General features: G+C 37.2%; 1 protein-coding gene across 5 annotated transcripts in view; it reads left to right on the plus strand.

The window, feature by feature from the left end:
• Nucleotides 1-20,047, plus strand: part of Marf1 (meiosis regulator and mRNA stability factor 1-like protein) — a 1,146,796-nt gene that overhangs the window by 643,337 nt on the left and 483,412 nt on the right. For all 5 annotated transcript variants that reach the window (XM_090377798.1, XM_090377799.1, XM_090377800.1 and 2 more), the window contains one exon: nucleotides 10,652-10,863. In XM_090377798.1, the coding sequence (XP_090233924.1) occupies nucleotides 10,652-10,863 (212 nt within the window). The remainder of the gene's footprint in view (nucleotides 1-10,651; nucleotides 10,864-20,047) is intronic.

Genomic DNA, 20,047 nt, shown 5'->3' on the forward strand with positions numbered 1-20,047 from the left:
AGGAATGGAATCCTTTATCCCACACTCCACTTGAAAATCTCGACCTTTATCTAAACTTTGGTTTTCCAATAAATGTGCTAAGGCTGTTCAAGAGAAGAATGTTGCATATCGTAATTGGCTTGTTTCTAATTCTCCAGTTTCATTTTCTGCCTACACCAAAGCTCGCAACAATTGTAAAGCAGTTATTAATCAGTCCAAACTAGAATTTGAACAGGCTAAGAGTAGAAAACTTGATTCTTGCCCTAATGGTAGCCGAGCATTCTGGCCTCTTGCCAAAGCTATTGGATGCGCATCTCAGCTCCCACCTCTGTCCAAACCAGTTGTTTCTGTTGTCACTTCAGCCAACGATAAAGCTGACCTGCTAGCATCCCATTTTTCTTACAACTCATGTATGTAGGTGCCTCCATAGCCAGGTGGGAAGGAGCAGCAGTGTGAAGTACATGCTTCTTGATTAGACCGGGGTTCGAGCCCATCACCACCAAATATGGAGGATGCGGGAAGGTCAGAGAATGATCACCGCATATCCCGGAGCAATATGGCCTTAGTTGCTAATGCTCCTAAAAAACCAAATGACAACAATAACTCATGTATTAATGATCTTTGTAAAACACCCCCCACCATTCCCAACACGCTCCATCCAATGCCTCCTGTGGTCTTCCGTCAAAAGGATTTCAGAAGGATTTTCACGAATCTTGATGCTAAGAAAGCTCCAGGTCCCGATGGTATTTCTCCGTTCTCAAAACCTGTGGTCCTCAACTTACTCCTATTCTTTGTCGCCTTTTTACAATTTCATATTCTAAAGGTGTTTTTCCCTTCTGCTTGGAAATTTGCTCATATCCAGCCAGTTCCTAAAAAGGGTGACAAATCCCTCCCATCCAATTATCGTCCCATTGCAATTACTTCTACTCTTTCTAAAGTAATGGAGAAATCAATTAACTGCCAACTCTTAAACTACCTAGAAACCTTCCGTCTGATCAACGATCGCCAGTATGGATTCCGTCAGTGTCGATCCACTGGTAATATTCTGGCTTCTGTTACCCATTTATGGACTAATTCAATGGAAAGGTTCGGTGAAACACAAGTAGTTGCTCTTGACATCTCAAAGGCTTTCGATTGTGTTTGGCATAAAGGTCTTCTAAACAAGCTTCCATCTTATGGTTTGCCAACTGTTTCTAGTAATTGGTTATCCGGTTTTCTCTGTGATCGCTCACTCAGGGTGATGGTAGATGGCTCTGTCTTCTAACTTCTCCACTAATGCTGGTGTCCCCCAAGGTTCAGTTCTCTCCCCCACTCTTTTCCTCTTGTATATTAATGACCTTCCATTGACTGGAAATCCTATCCATAGTTTTGCTGATGATAGCACATTGCATTCCACTTTCCATTTTGAGAAACCTTGTCCTGCTCAATCAGCTTCAACTTCTCGAAAATCTGCTACCAATTCCTTAAATACCGATCTTCAGGTAATTCTCCAGTGAGGTAAAGACAACTTAGTTGATTTCAACCCTTCTAAAACTCAGTCTTGTCTTATATCTCGCAAAAAGCATTCTTCTGCTCCTATGCTTATCTTTAGTGACACTCTAATTTCTAGGCAAAATGATATATCTCTTTTTTTTGGATTAGCCTGACTTCTAATCTCTCTTGGCACAAGCACATTACAAATATTGCTTCCTCTGCATCTAAAAAACTTGGTTTTCTCTTTCGCTCTCGGTGTTACTTTTCTTCCAAACTGCTGCTCACTCTGTATAAATCGCAAATCTGCCCTGCCATGGAATATTGTTCCCACATCTGGGGTTGTGCCCCTAAAACCTCTCTGTGTGGAAATTTGCCTTTAGCCAGCGAGTAGTTAATTGCTGGAACAAAACTTCCATCTGTCATTTTGGAAGTTGATAGCTTAAATAGATTAAAGAAAAACTGGACAGACTTTTGGAGGTTTTTTTTTTTTTTTGTTTTTTTTTTTTTTTTTGTTTTTTTTTTGGGCTGATGCTCTCTTGCATCACATGCCACTATTAATGCTAACTTAAAAACAGCAATTTAACCAAATAATCTGTTTCTGCTAGACAGAAGCTAAAACATCTAAATACTGTTTACCATAATCCTCTTTACATAGTTCTTAGGAGCCTTTAGAAAGCCTGTACGCAGATGTTTTCATTGAGATTTTCTATTCTGCACGTAGGCAGTGAAAATACATAGTCTGTTTTTAGGATTAGTGTTAGCAATATAGTGCAAGGAAAGGAAGCCCCAGGCTTTTCTTGCACCAGAAAAAAAAGGGTGGGGTAGAGAGAGAGAGAGAGAGAGAGAGAGAGAGAGAGAGATAAAAGAAAATATATAAAAAAGTAGATAAAAAGAACTAATTATGTGCTTCCTTCCTCACATAAGTAATTATCCAGTTGACTTTTGAATTTCTCCAATCAGTCAGCTCTAACACTCTGGAGATAACCCGTTCCAGTAATCACGACTTGCTGGCTAAAAGAAAACTTCTTGCAATCCAGTCTAAACCTCTTCCCTGTAATATGAATTTGCAACACTTAGTTCTGGAATAATTTTAAGAGTGAAAATTTTATCGTCATTTCATTCTCCCTGCTCAAAGTATAATAGACTTCAATCCAGTCTCCTCTAAGGTGCTTGATTATCAATCTCTGCAGCCCACATAATCGAAGTCTTTCCGTTTCCTCATGGTGGCCCTTTTACAGATATCACCACTTGGAACTCTTTCAGCAATCTTAATCTTTTTTTTTTTTTTTTCTCAGGTGAGATTTCCATCCCGGACACGGTATTCCAAGTGTAGTAATACCGTGTCTTAGAGTGGAATTATAATTTTCGTATCTCTGAAGGCTATCGATCGATAAATCTTTGATAAAACACCATGGGTTTTCCTGACTGCCTGTCTTCATTGCTCAGAGGATTTCATATCTGCCCTTATCATGACTTCAACATCCCTTTCCTCCTCAACTGCTTTTAATTTATTCCCACCAAGTGTATAAGTTATTTTGGGGTAGCTGTTCCCCAAATGTAAAGCCTTGCATTTTCTGCATTAAAAAGTGCTGCCAACTTTAATAGGCTTCAAGCATGCTTAAAGCCTGTTAAAGGTGTTCTAAAGTTTCCCTTAAAGTTATTCTAAAGGAGTGCTACTTGATACTGATCATTATTCCCTGCCCTTTATCCCCTCATCAATGTTGATTATGAAAATCAGAAATTATAACACCTGAAATTATAAATTATCATCAGAAATTATCACAACTGAAACATTATCTATAAATCTCACTGGAAGATTATGATCACACAATAAATGAAAATAGGCCAGTCGGATACCCTCAGACACAGCCAATCCATGTTAAAAACTGGGACATAAATCTATCTACCCTTACAAAATGGAGATAAGATCATATACCTCCCGATTTCTATTCAGAAGTATATCTGGCAGCAGTGTTTGCTTAGTTCATTGTATCTGTTTCCCCTGCCTTCTGTTTTAGTACTTTTACTGCAAAATTGCATGCTTTTAAATCAGATGGTTACTTAGTTTGGTACAGATTCTACAAATAGTAAACTTTACTCATATGCATTGATATATTAAAAACAAAGGATTTTCCAAAAGGAGAAGAAGAAGAAGAAGACAAGTTACTTGGATTCCTAGCCATGTTAGCTCCGGAAATAGTTGAATAATTGAGCTATAAAAAAATTCACATGATACATGCAGTATCATGCTGTATATATGCTGTATATATCTCTTATATGCTGTATATATCTCATTTTCTACCTTATGCAGATTATAGAGATGCCTTTCAGCAAATTTTGCTGCCATTCGAGCTCAACTTTGGAGAGATTACAAACAATAGAATTCCGGTTTACAGATAACTAAATGGGATGAGGTTAGTCTTACTTGACTACTAGTAAGTGCCAATATAACTTTTTAGATTTATCACTTTGTCCTGTATGTCAGAAACAACTTCTAGTTATATATGTTTTATTAATTTTCCATCCTACTGAGCCATAAAGACTACCCCTTTCCATTAATATGGCAAATCTGCACACCTCGCTCTTTCTGTCTCTCATACGTATACTTGGTGTATAAATCAGACTTAGATGATTTTCTTTTATATATTAAAATTCAATAATAAACATCCTCTGATAGTTTCAGATTAAAATGGATATTTTGTGGATTTATTGGATGATTGTTTTCTACAGCAGCATGTTCAGGAGGCAACTAGAGAGAATAATACTCTTGATCTGATTATCAGTAGTGATTCTTCATGCATTAAGAATCTGCAGATAAAGGAACCACTAAGTGGCAGTAATCACAGTGTGCTGAAGTGGGATTTACTCAAAGAGGTAAATACCATCGAGAGTAAAGTGAAGGGTTTTTGCTTTTGTAAAGGTGACTACAGTAGTATTAGTAATGGCCGCATGGTGCAAGAAAGCCTATGGCTTATGTTGCACAAGCCAAAAAAAAAAAAAAAAACCCTGAATAAAACAATGATTAAAAATAAAAAATATAATAATTGTTGTATTCAGGGTTTTTGACCCGAAGGTACTATCCAGATGACCTTTGAATTTCCCCAAACTGTCAGCCTCTACCACCCGTGTAGGCAACTTATTCCAGTAATTTATAACTCACTGGCTAAAATAAAACTTCCTGCAGTCCATTCTAAACATTTCCCCCCCCCGTAACTTGAATTTATGTCCCCTAGTTCTAGCATCATTTATAATCTTGAAAATTTCATCCTCATTCATTTTACTGATGCCTCTCAGAGCCCTAAACATCTCAATCAAATCTCCTCTAAGGTGTCTAGTTTCCAAACTCTGTAACCCACATATTCGAAGTCTTTCTTCATAAGGACACCCTTTTGCCATTCTCACCAGGCGAGTTACCCATCTTTGCACCCTTTCAAGAAGCTCGATGTCTTCCTTTAGGTGGGGCTCCATACTTGGTCTGAGACAGTATTTAAATTTTATATGGTGGGACCAACTAATGATGTTACCAACAGCAAATTCAAAATGGGAAGCATTCCAAGAATTAATCTTGGAAGCTACTAGGCTTTTCATACCAACTAAGAAATATTGTTCAAGATTTAGCCCTAAATGGATGTCAGATGAACTAATGAGATGTGACAGAGAACAGAAATGCATGGGATACATATAAAATAACAGGTTACGCAGAAACTTATGATATATATATAAGCTGGTCTGTAACCAAGTTACAAAGGAGGTTAGGCAGGCGAAGGCAGATTACGAGAAATCTTTGACAAAGGATGCAAAAAAAACAGCAAAGAGTACTTTACTTGTGTAAACTGTAGAACAAAGGGGATGATTCAGGTGGGTCCACTTGAAATTGAGTATCAAGTGGTTCAGCTGTTGATGATCCTGCTCAGGAAGCTAACAAACTAAATGAATATTTTGCATCTACATTCACACATGACGAGTTATTCAGGGAGGGGAATGCCAAAGGTGTATTAAACTCTGGCAGTAAGCTATATAATCTTGTAATAACTGAGAGTAAAGTGGAGGAAAAATTGTTGAAGATAAATATAAGAAAGGCACATGGGGTGGATAGAATCTATCCAGTTATATTAAAGGAGATGGCAAAGGAAGTAAGCAAACCCTTAGCCATAATTATGAGAGCTTCCTTGGACTCAGGGGAGGTACCCATGGACTAGAGATGAGCAAATGTGACCCTAATCCACAAAAAGGAGGATTGGGGGAGACAGGAAATTACAGACCTGTTAGTTTAACTTCTGTTCCAGGGAAATTAATGGAGGCACTAGTTAAAGAAGCATTGCAGGATCATCTAGACAAGACTTCAGTTATAGCTCGGACACAGCATGGTTTTGTTAAGGGGAAGTCTTGCCTGACCAATTTGATTGGATACTGTGATGTAGTCACAAAGGAACTAGATGCAAAGAATAATTTTGATATATATTTGGATCTTAGAAAGGCCTTTGATACTATTGCACATGGAAGACTGCTGCATAAATTGGAGCAGTGTGGCATTGGAGGTAAATTGCTGCTATGGATAAAGGGATGGTTGAGAGTGGGAGAAGACAGAGTGGTAATCAATGGACACTGCTCTTCGTGGACTAATGTTATTCGTGGAGTCCCTTGGGGTTCAGTGTTGGGTCCATTGTTGTTTTCTGTATTTATAAATGATATTGATGGTGGTATATCGGGCTTAATGTCCAAGTTTGCAGACAATACAAAAGTTGGCAGGGTTATCAATGACAGTATGCTACTGCAGCAGGATCTGGAAAGGTTGAGCAGATGGGCTGAGAGGTGGCAAATGAAGTTTAACATTGACAAATGTAAAAGTGCTGTATATCGGACGCAGTAATTCCAGAGTAATGTATCAACTGTGTGGTACTACACTGATAGTGGTAGAGAATGAAAAGGACCTGGGGGGAATTGTGCAGGCAGATATGAAGTTTTCTGAGCAGTACAGATGGTCTGCAAGAGTAGCTCATGGTGTCTTGTCAATGATATACAGGAAGTTTTCTCGCACGGATAAGGAGGTGATTATCCCCTTGTATAAGGCAATGGTCATGCCACACCTTGAGTACTGTATACAGATCTGAAGGCCTCATTTTAAGAAGGTATAGAGCTGTTGGAATGAGTACAGAGAAGTGCAACAAGATTAGTGAATGGAGCAAAGGGTTGATCTTGCGAAGAAAGGCTTAAGTTTTGCAAATTACAGTGTCTGGAGACTAGGCACCTGAGAGGTGATTGAGCTGTATAAAGCCTTGAATGGTTTGCGCATGCTCAATGCTGATGGGATTCTTCCTCTTGCTCAGAGTAGGAAAAAAAACCTTCATTTAGATCCGGAATTAAAACTTAATGGACAGTTAATCCCAATCAAGCCAACCATAAAATTTCTTGGACTTATTCTTGATAAAAAACTTACTTTTTTTGGAACTTATAAAACAACTAAGAACAAACTGCCTCAAGAAACTAAACATTTTTAGAGTCTGGTCCGCAACGACCTGGGGTGCAGATAGAGTTACTCTGTTGCGATTATATAGAGCCCTCATAAGATCTCAACTAGACTATGGAGCCCCGTGTATAACTCAGCCAAACCGAGTGCCCTGAGGTGGCTTGATCCAGTGCACCACAGCGCTTTACGAACAGCATTAGGAGCATATCCTATATCACGGTCCAGAACCAATATGCAGAGGCTCATGAACCACCACTACAACTCAGGAGAGAAAACTTGCTGTTATACTACGCTGTAAAGATAAAATCAATACCTGACCACCTGACATGGACAATCCTACATGAACCAAGTTTGCAAAACTTATATAGAGCACATCCAAATGCTAACAAACCAGCAGGCATATATTTAAGAGACCTAATCCAGCAACGTAATTTAAATCTCGGTCAGATAGCAATTTCTCCTAAAATTCCATATCCATTCAAACGATATGCGATCTCCATATGCATAAATGGAACAAGCATTCCCTACCTACATAAAATTTCCAACAATTACACGCAGCCTACAGAGACCAACATTCTAATTCTACTCTGATATACACAGATGGTTCCAAAACAGAAACCAAAGTAGGAATAGCAGCCAAATTCCCGAATACCATCATTTCCAAACTACTTCCAACTGAGTGCAGCATTTATACGGCAGAACTGGAGGCTATACAACTAGCCATGTATCATATAGTTCTAACTAACATCGCCAATAGTATAATATTTACAGTTTCATTCAGTGCTCTGCAAGCCTTAAAGGATAACACCATAAATACCCATCCAACCGTATGTAAATTACAAAACACACTATCAAAACTAGCAAAGCGAAAGCAAATCATAAGTTTCTGCTAGGTTCCCAGACATGTAGGAATAGATGGCAATGAACAGGCAAACCAAGCAGCAAAACAAACAGAAAGCCCAATCAACAATACCATAAAAGTACCATACCTAGACTATAAAATTACAATTCGAAATAGTGGCAACAAAAATGGCAGGAACAGGCTGGTAACAAATTATTACAGATAAAACTGTTGTTACAACAATGGAAAACCAGACCAGTACAAGAACCAACAGACAAGAAGTTATACTGAGAAGATTAAGAATAGGACACACCAATGTTACCCACTTCTATCTGCTCCGAGCTGAATCTCCGCCTCAGTGCGCTGACTGTCACACAGTGCAAATAAATGTTCCATTGGAGAAGAGACAGTCACCAAGTTGTGATCTGAAGTGCCTAAAGGACCTCTCACTTCAACCGTGTACTTAGAAGGGTTGTTTGTGAGAAAAAGATCAAGCGTATTGGCTGTATGATTAGGATTGTCCGGTATTCTTGTAGATAAATGAACAATCTGTGCTAGGTCATTAGTAATTGCAAAAGCCTCAGCATCTCGACCTGCTGGGTCGGTTTGACTAGAAAACGGAAGCCAGCTGGAGTTGTGAACATTGAAATCACCAAGGAAAATTACCTCACTGTTAGGAAAGTTGGACTGAAGAAAGTCAAGTTGCAAAGAGAGGAAGTCAAAGAGCTCCAAGTGATTAGTGGAGTTTGGAGAACGGTAGAGACAACAGATGAATTTGACACAATGAGGTAGAGAGATTTTAAGCCAGAGAAGATCATAGAGAGAAGATTCCAAATTTCCAAGTCTCTGACAGGGAATATCAGAACGGACATATGCACAAGTACTACCTTTGAGGCGAAAGGAATCATACAGCGAATAATTTGGGCATCTGAGATGAGCAGTAGTTGAATCAATCGATAACTGAGATTTCTGTCAGAAAAAGTACATGAGGTTTGGCAGACTGCAAGAGGAAATGGACATCGTTGAGATTAGAATTGAGACCACGTATATTCGTGAAATGAATTAGGAAGTGCTTGGGAGGTTTAGATCCTTTCGCAGATAAGCTTGCTCTATTAGTTTGACAATTCATGGTGTATTCAATAGTAAGAAAAAGTGGGTGGGACATGCTGTATGAAGTAATGAAATTTTTGTATATGGTGTACACGTGGTAAGAATATACCCAGATCCTTTTCATAACATGGCCTCGACAATGTTCTCCTCATACACACTACTCGGACTCCCTCCAGTAACTATCTGGCAGAGTAGAGGTAGCAAGATTATACACTAGCTGATCCAGTGTACTAACTAGCGGCCAGCCTGCGAACACTGTTTTAGAGCTGTACCCTCGAAATGTAAGGAATATTGGATTTCGCCACGATGTTCATCATACTGCATGATGGAAGAGATAGGGAAGGATTGACCGGAACTTTGCTCTAGAGACTAAACAAGGGGTCCACCACTTCAAGCCTCCAATAAGCAAAATGGTGGTATTTCACCGGTTGATGAGTCATCTACCACCTAATGAAGTGATATGGAAGTGATTTATCGACAAACTGTTGGCAAATCTATGAGTGTTAGACCTGTTGGAGACATTTGTGCATTTGAATGCCTTCTTCCTGATGGTCAAACAATATTGTGGCAGTTATTTACAAGCTAACCAAAAGATTGAATAGATCATTGAATTCATCCATTTCGTTTTACTTCCTTACAGAATCGAAGGAGCTGCATTGCTACAACAATTTTCTCACAAGAAATGCAAGTGAATCTTAGTGGAGATGTCAACGTTAATTTTGTAAATACTCAATCCAAACCTTTGACTTTATTTCTTAGAAAATAAATTTGGACTAATGGTAAATACTTCTAGATCTGTATCAACTATTAATCATGGAACTATAATTGATTCTGTGTTTCAAAGACATTTACACTTTTTACAATCTCAAGTGTTATGTATCATATTTTAGCTATCACAAACCCATTGTAAGTAAATTACCTATTGAACATATATTGCAACCTCAAATTCATGAAACTGTCAAAAAAAAATAAATGCTTTAAAATGTTAAACGTGTTCTGATTCTTTCCATATTAAACTCCTTTAACCTTGTCCAAGCCAAGGATGTTTTCACATAAAATAAAACATCCTTCATACGTACAGGGTACACACTGTGTTGTTTTTTTTTTTTTTTTAAGTACATAAAAAAGACCATCGGCTATTTTCATAGTAAGAACCTTTTGATTTCATTATTGTACAAGTTTGTTCTGGTGAAATTGGTTGTTCATTTATCCACTTTATAGACAGTATATTATCGTTCACATTACTAGCTGTTTTGATGGTTTACTTTTGGTTTTTGATTTAATAAATGGAAAGATATGAATAGTTTCTTTATCATGCTATAAATTTATTAATATAATATTACGTAAACAAATCACTACATGCATATAAAAGATATTCATACTACTAACATGTTCACATTCAGCGGCATGATAACTCATGGTCTGATTGTGATACTGTAAGGCCTGTTCTGATAAGTGCATAAAATGGATAATCAGATATTGTACTTCGAAAACATCACTGTGCAATTAAGTGTTACAGTTTGCATATTATCATTAATTTTATTTTGTATTATTATATTTTTATCTGATGTTAACAAATATGTTTAACAAAATTTACTATTTGGAATCCCGATTTATTCTAGAATAAAATAAATTTTAGTTCTTGATTGTGATAATGAAATATACTTAGTGATAAAACTTATTAAAAATAATGTTTATACCCCAGATTTTAAATAAAATCTGTGGTATAAACAACAAAAAAATCTTGCTACAGATGCCTTAATTTGAGCTTTGTATTTCAGGAAGTCGGAGCATTAGTCCAGCTCTAGTTGGACAGTTGTCGTTATTTAGTCGAGAAATATTTGATCTTCTTAAGGGCCAAACACACTCCTCAGTTCCATTTAATAAATTTATTCCTATCTACCACCATCATTTTGGACGTCAATGTAGAGTTGCTGATTATGGTTTTACCAAATTAATTGATCTGTTAGAAGCAATTCCTCATGTAGTTCAGGTACTTTAAATTACTTTTTTTTAGCCAAGTATTAACAGCTGTTGATAATTTAATATATATATATATATATATATGTATATATATATATAAGAACAATAGGGATAAGTATAAATATGAGAGCATAATATTCAGATCAGATTAATGCCATCAATAGCTGTTGCACATTACATTAGTCTGTAATCTAGTTATTATAGTAAAAGCAATAATTACTATGCAGAAACTGAATGTATATATGAACACTATAGTATACGGCTGACAGTAAGCCGTTACAGCCAAAAAATAACTTAAGGACTACTAAAGCGGATGTTTTCCCACAAGGCCAAACCCTGGAATAATACATATAATTATTATTAATAAAATATAAACGGTATATAATACATTACAATGGTGATTATGTAGTTAACTATTGGTGTAGAGGTACGTTGAAAGGAACTTATTCAAGGGCTAACCTTCTCAATATATTCCACCAACAATTAACGGAGCTATCTGTTTCTGTTTGCCATCTGCCTGTTTAGTGTCCAAAATTTAAACTTGATTATGATATAATTTAGTGGCAAATAGGCAAGATGACATTTCCTTTCAGTGTATCTCTATACTAATAGTTAACTACATAATCACTATTGTAATGTATTATATACCTTTTATATTTTATTAATAATAATTATATGTATTATTTCAGGGTTCGGCCTGGTGGACCAGCATCGGCTTACTGTCAGCCGTATACTGTAGTGTTCATATACACGTTCAGTTTCTGCATAGTAATTATTGCTTTTACTATAATAACTATATATATATATATATATATATATATATATATATAATTATAATATAGAGGATCATTTCAAAAATACCATAAGCTGCACTACTAAAATTATATGGTCTTGAAATGGATGGGAAAAAAATTATGCACTTACCTCTTATGTTGTATGATAATATCACATATAGGAAATAAACTGTTTGGAGAAATCTGTCATCAACTAATGTGCTAATGTTGTTTTTATTGCATTTAATCTTCAACTGATGGTTGCTTTGAACTTACTGTGAGATTAACCTGAGCGGTTGTCATCTTCTAATGCCTTTAACCTTTGAGTAGGTGAATTTTAAAGTCAACAGCAGGCAATTTGTTGTAAAGGAGAAATCCAACTTTTAGAATAAACATAAAGAAATAGTTAAAAATGGAAAACTTGAAAAGTGTGTTCTTAATTTTGATGCTATATGATGTCTAAAATTATCCTTCGAAACAAGTCTTATTATTCAAAAAAAAAAAAAAAACATTTCTCGTTAATTGCATACAGCAGTTTGTTCTCACTTCTTGACTGGCAAAGCTATGGAAAACTAATACATTCCTTAACTAAGCCTTAATTATTTTATTAAGCCAAAATCTTTACTCTAGAATAGAGCCTAAAAGAATTTTGTAGAGCCTATTCCTCTGATAAAAAAAAAAATAATAATAAATAATAATTTATGATACAAATAAGGGATTTGAGGAATTACTAAAATTTTCACATTTTTCTGTGTTGGTTGCTGCTGTGTGCCCACGCTGTTGAACCAAAAATAGTTCGAGGTCATCGCTTTGTGGCACTACCGCAACTCGAATATACGTACGAATGTTTTTTTGTATAACTAAATTTCTCAAGAGGATAAGTATACCATTATTTCATTTTATTCTTGCACAAAAAAAAGCATATAAATGCTGCTGCTACATTTTTATCTTTTTAAATTAACCAATGGGCACATTTGGTTCACTGCAAAATGTTTTTTTTTTTTTTTTTTTTTAATAAATATTGCTGAATCTAACTATGGTAAAAAAAAAAAAAAAAAAAAAAAAATGCCCAAGTGCAGCACTAATCTCACTTTCATTTCATGTCAAACTCCTTGTGAAACTCAAATGTAGAATACATAATACTTGAATATGCAGAAAACTCAACAAAAAAAAAAAAAAAAAAAAAAAAAATAGTTAAAAATAAATTGAAGTAAGAAAAAATCAAAAGATGCCCAAAATCTCTTCGGACATTGTATCGCCAAAATTGTTGCATTAGAACACTGTGCTGCTGTTGTTTAAATGTTGCCAAGTTAGATGCATTACTTAAAACATATTCCTTTAAATTTTTGGATCAGTGAGATGCTCTGACAACATAAAATTAGGTATGACACATTTTCGTTAGGACTCCTCTGAACCATAACATTAATTCAAATCAAGCTTGAAGTGATGTAATGTTTAATCAAAGAAGCTAATCATCTTCTCTTGGTCACAATAATGAATTAGTTCCTGAACTGGATCTAGCCATTCTAATGATGATTGACGTTTGTTTTTGTTTTGTTTTTTTCCCTTTAGAATTGCTTATAAGCTGTAATCTATTCTGTAAGAGAATTCTGTAAGCTGTAAAAGAATAATCTATTCTTTTAAATACATGACATACATCAGCATGCTTTGCTTGGTGTCTCTCTAAACTCAAGTCTTTAGAGAGTGAAAGTCAGTAAAAACCTTTTCAATGTGTGCAGGGTGAGCATCTTAAAATGTTCTTTGGAAATATATTTCCCTATCATGATTTTGAAAGAATCACTTCATTTGCAGGTTATTTCCATTAACAGAAAGCTACCAAATTATAGTCTATTACACCTTTTATTCCACATCCTGGAGCTTCTGCCAGTCCATCCTCTGAATGATCTGAATGTCCAGGAAAGAAAGCAAGAGGAGGAAAGAAATTGGCATCTGATTAGTCAATCAGAGGAACTGGTAATCCACCTTCCCCTTTAAAGATTGTCTTATATTATATGCATTTTTTCCCCATAGCTCTTCTTTAGCCTTCCTTTCTTTCTTTTTTTTTTTTTTTTTGGCTGATGCTGCATAAGCTCATACACTTGCTTTCTTGCATCACATGCCACTACTATTACTACTACATTCATTAGCGTGTTCAGCTACCTTTAATTTCTTAGTATTTCCCTTTTTACATATTTAAATGTTTGGCAATTTTTGTTCCCTAAACCTTTCTATCTTCTGATGTACATTTTTCTGCACACACGTGTTTTTATAAATTTGCCTTACCTAGTAGGGAGGAGAATTGTCTCACTGACCCATTTTGTTTATGGGTTTAAATATAACAAAGTCAGGAAAACGAGGTACTGAGGATTTCATGAACTGCTGGAAGTCATCAGGGAATAACTAACTGTCAGAGACATGGTTTCACACAGATATAGGGAATACAGAATTGGAATTTGGGGTGTACAATGTGTACGGAAAGGATAGACAGGATAGTAAGGGAGGAGGGATTATGCTATTACTTAAGAAACACATAAAATCTAAGAAAGCTCATCCAGTTGACATAGATGGACAGTGCAAGGTTGAGTCAGTTTGGTATAACATAAGCACCAGGAAAGGAAAAATTAGGGTAGGAGTGTGTTATAGGCCTAATGACTCTGATGAGTACAACAAACAGCTGTACAGAGAAACAGAGCAGGCCAGTAAATTAGATTTTCTTATAATGGGGGATTTTAACTTCCCAGATATAGACAGGAATTTGTGGGTTGGTCACTCATACACTAGCAAGACTTTTGTCAATTTATGGGATGATTGTGTTCTACAGCAGCATGTTCGAGAGGCAACCAGAGGGAGTAATACTCTTAATCTGATTATCAGCAGTGATTCTTTATGCATTAAGAATCTCCAGATAAAGGAACCACTAGATGGCAATGATTACAGTGTACTACATCAGGGGTAAAGGAAAGGGTTTTTGCTTTTATAAAGGTGACTACAGTTGTCTCAGAGATTTTTCTAAATTGTACACAGTGAGACCAACTAATCATGTTACCAACAGCAAATTCTAAATGTGAAGCATTCAAAGAATTGCTCTTGGAAGCTACTAGGCTATTCATACGAACTAAGAAATACTATTCAAGATTTAGACCTAAATGGATGTCAGATGAACTAATGCATGAGACACACGTAAATTATCAGGAGACACAGATGCCTAGGGTAGACATAAGATAGTCTGTAATCAAGTCACAAAGGACATTAGGCAAGCAAAGGCAGATTACGAGAAATCTTTGGCAAAGGACGCAAAGAAAAACAGTAAAGACTTTATTTATGTAAACTCTAGAAGTAAGAGGATGAAACCGATTGGTCCACTTGACATTGACTGTTTGATTGTTGATGAACCTGCTGAGGTAGCTGACAAACTGAATGAGTATTTCACATCTACATTCACACATACAGTTGTCGAGAAGCTTATCAAACTCTGTCAGTGAGCTAAATAATTTTGTAATAACTGAGAGCAAAGTGGAGGAGAAATTGTTGAAATTGAACATAAGAAAGGCACCTGGGGTGGAATGTATATGGTTATTTTAAAAGAATCAGCAACGGAAGTTACCAAACCCTTAGGCATAATTATGAAAGCCTCCTTGGACTCAGGAGAGGTCCCCATGGGAGATGTGCATATATGTCCCCAATTAACAAATAGGGATCAAAGGAGTAATTACAGACCTGTTAGTTTATGCTTCTGTCCCTGGGAAAATAATGGAGTCAATGGTTAAAGAAGCAATGGAGGATCATCTGGACAAGACTGCAGTTATAGTTCAGGCACAGCATGGGTTTGTTAGGGCAAGTCTTGTCTGACAAATTTGATAGGACACTATGAGGTCAGAAAGGAACTGGATGCAAAAAATAATTTTGATATGATATACTTGGATTTTAGGAAAGCTTTTGATACTGTTGCACATGGAAAATTACTCTACAAATTGAGCAGTATGGCATTAAGGGCAAGTTGCTGCAAGGAATAAAAGGATGGTTGAGTAGTAGAAGACAGAATGGTAATCAGTAGACACTGCTTTTTGTGGACTATTATTAGTGGATTTTCCCCATGTTCTGTGTTGGGCCCATTATTGTTTTCTGTATTTATCAATGATATTAATGAAAGTATATCAGGGCTAAAGTTTAAGTTTGCAGGCGATATGAAAGTTGATGACAGTAATGATAGTACACTACTGCAACAGGATCTGGAAATGTTCAACAGACGGGCTGAGAGGTGGCAGCTGAAGCTTAACAGTGACAAATGTTAAAGTACAGTAATACCCCGAAGTTACGCGATAGGTGGGCCCGACGAAAATCACTTAATTCAAATTCGGTTAAGTCGGGGTACAACTTTGTATATAAATACATAAATTTTGTTTAATTGGGACCAAGGACTAACAAAAACACTAAATATTTAATAAAATTGCAGTTCTTTATTAATAAAAATATGTATTAGAAAAATAAATGAGTTAGGTAAAAAAGTTATGTTGTGATGGCTTCATAAAATCTAACAAATTCGTCTGATGACACAGCGCCTTTTTTTTTTCACGCAGAATTTCTTCATAGCAAGCTAATAATTTTTTTATTCCTTGCTTTGTAGCTATAACACGTTCTTCGTTGGAGTCTATGTTTTCTAATATTCTGACATGACATGATACTTGCTTCAAAATGACTGTCAGTGACATTAGCATATTTTAGCATTTAGCATTAGTAGAGGCATTTGATGCAAGAAAGCAAGCTTATGCAGCATCAGCCAAAAAAAAAAAAAAAAAAAAAAACCCACTTCCACTTCACCCCTCTGTTCATTCAAAATACCTGTCCAGCTGAGCCTTAAACTTATTTAGGCTATCAACCTCCACTACAAGGGATGGAAGTCTGTTCCACCAACCAACCACCCGCTGGCTAAAGGCAAATTTCTGCACGTCTATCCTACATCTGTCTTTCCTCAATTTGAATTTATGCCCTCTGAGGTGATTTTTCTGAGCTAGAGGAAGAATCCCATCGGCATTGAGCATGCTCAAACCATTCAAGGCTTTATACTCAGATCACCTCGCTGGTGCCTAGTCTCCAGACACTGTAATTTGCAAAACTTAAGCCTTTCTTCGTAAGAGCACCCCTTTGTTCCATTCAATAATCTTGTTGCCCTTCTCTGTACTCGTTCCAGCAGCTCTACATCCTTCTTGAAATGAGGCCTCCAGACCTGTATACAGTACTCTAGGTGTGGCCTGACCATTGCCTTATACAAGGGAATAATCACTTCCTTATCCCTGCTGGAAAAATTCCTGTATATCATTGACAATACTCCATGAGCTACTCTTGCGCCCGTCTGCACTGCTCAGAGAACATCATATCTGCCTGCACAACCACCCCCAAGTCCCTTTCATTCTCTACCACTGTCAGTGTAGTACCACAGAGTTGATACGTTGCTCTGGGGTTGCTGTTTCCCATGTGTAGTACTTTACATTTGTCAATGTTAAACTTCATTTGCCACCTCTCAGCCCATCTGCTCAACTTTTCCAGATCCTGTTGCAGCAGCATAGTGTCAGTAGTGTCCTTGACAACCCTGCCAACCTTTGTATCGTCTGCAAACTTGGACATTAAGCTTGATATACCATCATCAATATCATTTATAAATACAGAAAACAATAATGGACCCAACACTGAGCCCTGAGGGACTCCACTAATAACATTAGTCCACGATGAGCAGTGTCCATTGATTACCACTCTCTGTCTTCTCCCCCTCAACCAACCCTTTATCCATAGCAGCAATTTGCCTCCAATGTCACACTGCTCCAATTTGTGTAGCAGTGTTCCATGTGCAACAGTATCAAAAGCCTTTCTAAGATCCAAGTATATAATATCAAAACTATTCCCTGCATCCAGTTCTTTTGTGACTGCATCATAGTATCCAATCAAATTGGTCAGGCAAGACTTCCCCTTAACAAAACCATGCTGTGTCCGAGCTATAACTGAAGTCTTGTCTAAATGAACCTGCAGTGCTTCTTTAACCAGTGCCTCCATTAATTTTCCTGGAACAGAAGTTAAGCTCACAGGTATATAATTACTTGTGTCAGCCTTTGATCCTCCTTTGTGAATTGGGGTCACATTTGCACATTTCCAGTCTATGGGTACCTCCCCTGAGTCCAAGGAAGCTCTCATAATTATGGCTAAGGGTTTGCTTACTTCCTTTGCTGCCTCCTTTAATATAACTGGATAGATCCCATCCACCCCGGGTGCCTTTCTTGTGTTTATCTTCAACAATTTCTCCTCCACTTTACCCCCAGTTATTTCAAGATTCTGTAGCTTACTGCTAGAGTTGAATACACCTCTGGCATTCCCCTCGCTGAATAACTCCTCATGTGTGAATGTCGATGCAAAATATTCATTTAGTTTGTTAGCTACCTGAGCAGGATCATCAACAGTTGACCCATCAATATCAAGTGGACCAATCTAATTCATCCCCTTCCTTCTAGAGTTTACATAAGTAAAGAACTCTTTGCTGTTTTTCTTTGCATCCCTTGCCAAGGATTTCTCGTAATCTGCCTTCGCCTGCCTAACCTCCTTTGTAACTTGGTTGCATATCAACTTGTATCTATCATAGGCTTCTGTGTCATGTGTTAATTTGTAAGTATCCCATGCATTTTTCTTCTCTGCCATATGCCTCATTAGTTCATCTGACATCCATTTTGGCCTAAACCTTGAACAATATTTCTTAGTTGGCATGTAAAGCCTAGCAGCTTCCAAGATAAGTTCTTTGAATGCTTCCCATTTTGAATTTGCTGTTGGTAACATCATCAGTTGGTCCCACTGTATAGAATTTAAATACTGTCTCAGTCCATCATAGTCACCTTTACGGAAGCAATAACCCTTCCCTTTACCCCTAATGGTAGTTACCTCTTTGAGTAAATCCCACTTCAGCACACTGTGATCACTGCCACCTAGTGGTTCATTTATCTGCAGATTCTTAATGCATGAAGAATCACTGCTGATAATCAAATCAAGAGTATTACTCCCTCTAGTTGCCTCCTGAACATGCTGATGTAGAAAACAATCATCCAATAAATCCACAAAAGCCCTGCTAGTGTGTGAGTGACCATCCCCCAAATTCCAGTCAATATCTGGGAAATTAAAATCTCCCATTATAAGACTCTCTGATTTACTGGCCCATTCTATTTCCCTGTACAGTTTCTTATTATACTCATCAGAGTCATTAGGCCTATAGCACACTCCTACTCTCAATTTTGATTTACCTATGCTTATGTCACACCAAACTGACTCAACACTGCACTGTCCAGCGATGTCGACTGGCTTCACTTCCTTGGTTTTTATGTGTTTCTTAACTAATAGCATAACTCCTCCCCCCTTCCTATCCTGTCTATCCTTTCTGTAGACGTTGTACTCCCCAAATTCCAGTTCTGCATCCCTTATATCTGTGTGACACCGCGTCTCTGATATCCCAACAATATCTGCCTTTGATGTTTTGAGCAATATCTCAAATTCATCAAATTTATTTAGTAAACTCCTAGCATTGGTGTACACGCAAGTATACCTGCACCTGTTCTTATGGTTAAAGAAGTATACCAAGTATACCTGCACCTGTTCTATTCTTAGCTACCCTAACACAACCCATGTGTTTACTTGTACCGCAATGGCTCCCAGCAGTCTCTGAAATATCATGCATCTTGTTTTTCAGGCTTCTGCTCATTCTAATAGAAGCAGTGCAAGAATCTCTTTCACCTCTGCCAGTGGCTACTGTCAATCTATTGGTCTTTGTCTCCCCCCCCCCAAGCTAGCAGTTTTCCGACCCACCTAACACTGCCTCGATAGCATCAGCAAATATTCTTGCACCCTTTCTGTTTAAGTGTATCCCATCCCTGTAGAAGCAATCTCTCCTGTTAACAAGTACAGTCCAGGCTGAAAAAAATTCTACCTCTTGAGCCTTGCACAATCTTTCCAGGGCCAAATTGATCGACAAGGCTCTCATCATATACTCCCTCCTATCGTGTCTGGGCAGAATTGCAGACACTTTCAAATTCAACCCTAATTCTCGGCTTTTGTTCAACAGTGACCTGTACTTGTTAAGTAATTCTGCCGGTCTCCTATTGAGCTGAGACCTCCTGTCAAACTTGCAATTGTCATGTGCTGCTCTGGTGGAACTGGGTCGGAAGTGTCAGATACTTCAGTGACGTTTTGCTCACCCTTCTCTATGAGCTCATTCATTGTCAGCTCCTGACTATGTGAATCCAACAGCTCGTTGACATCATCACCATTGACTTCCAAATCTAATTGCCTGGCAAGATTAACAATTTCTTCTATCACATAAGCGACATGATCAGTTTCTGACGTTGTTTTCGTCTCGTTTTTGAAAAAAAAAACGGACAATGTTTCTTCCAGACA

This window comes from Mastigoproctus giganteus, chromosome 7 (genome assembly GCF_048544385.1).
Source record: "Mastigoproctus giganteus isolate SK-2022 chromosome 7, ASM4854438v1, whole genome shotgun sequence".
Taxonomy (NCBI): domain Eukaryota; kingdom Metazoa; phylum Arthropoda; class Arachnida; order Uropygi; family Thelyphonidae; genus Mastigoproctus; species Mastigoproctus giganteus.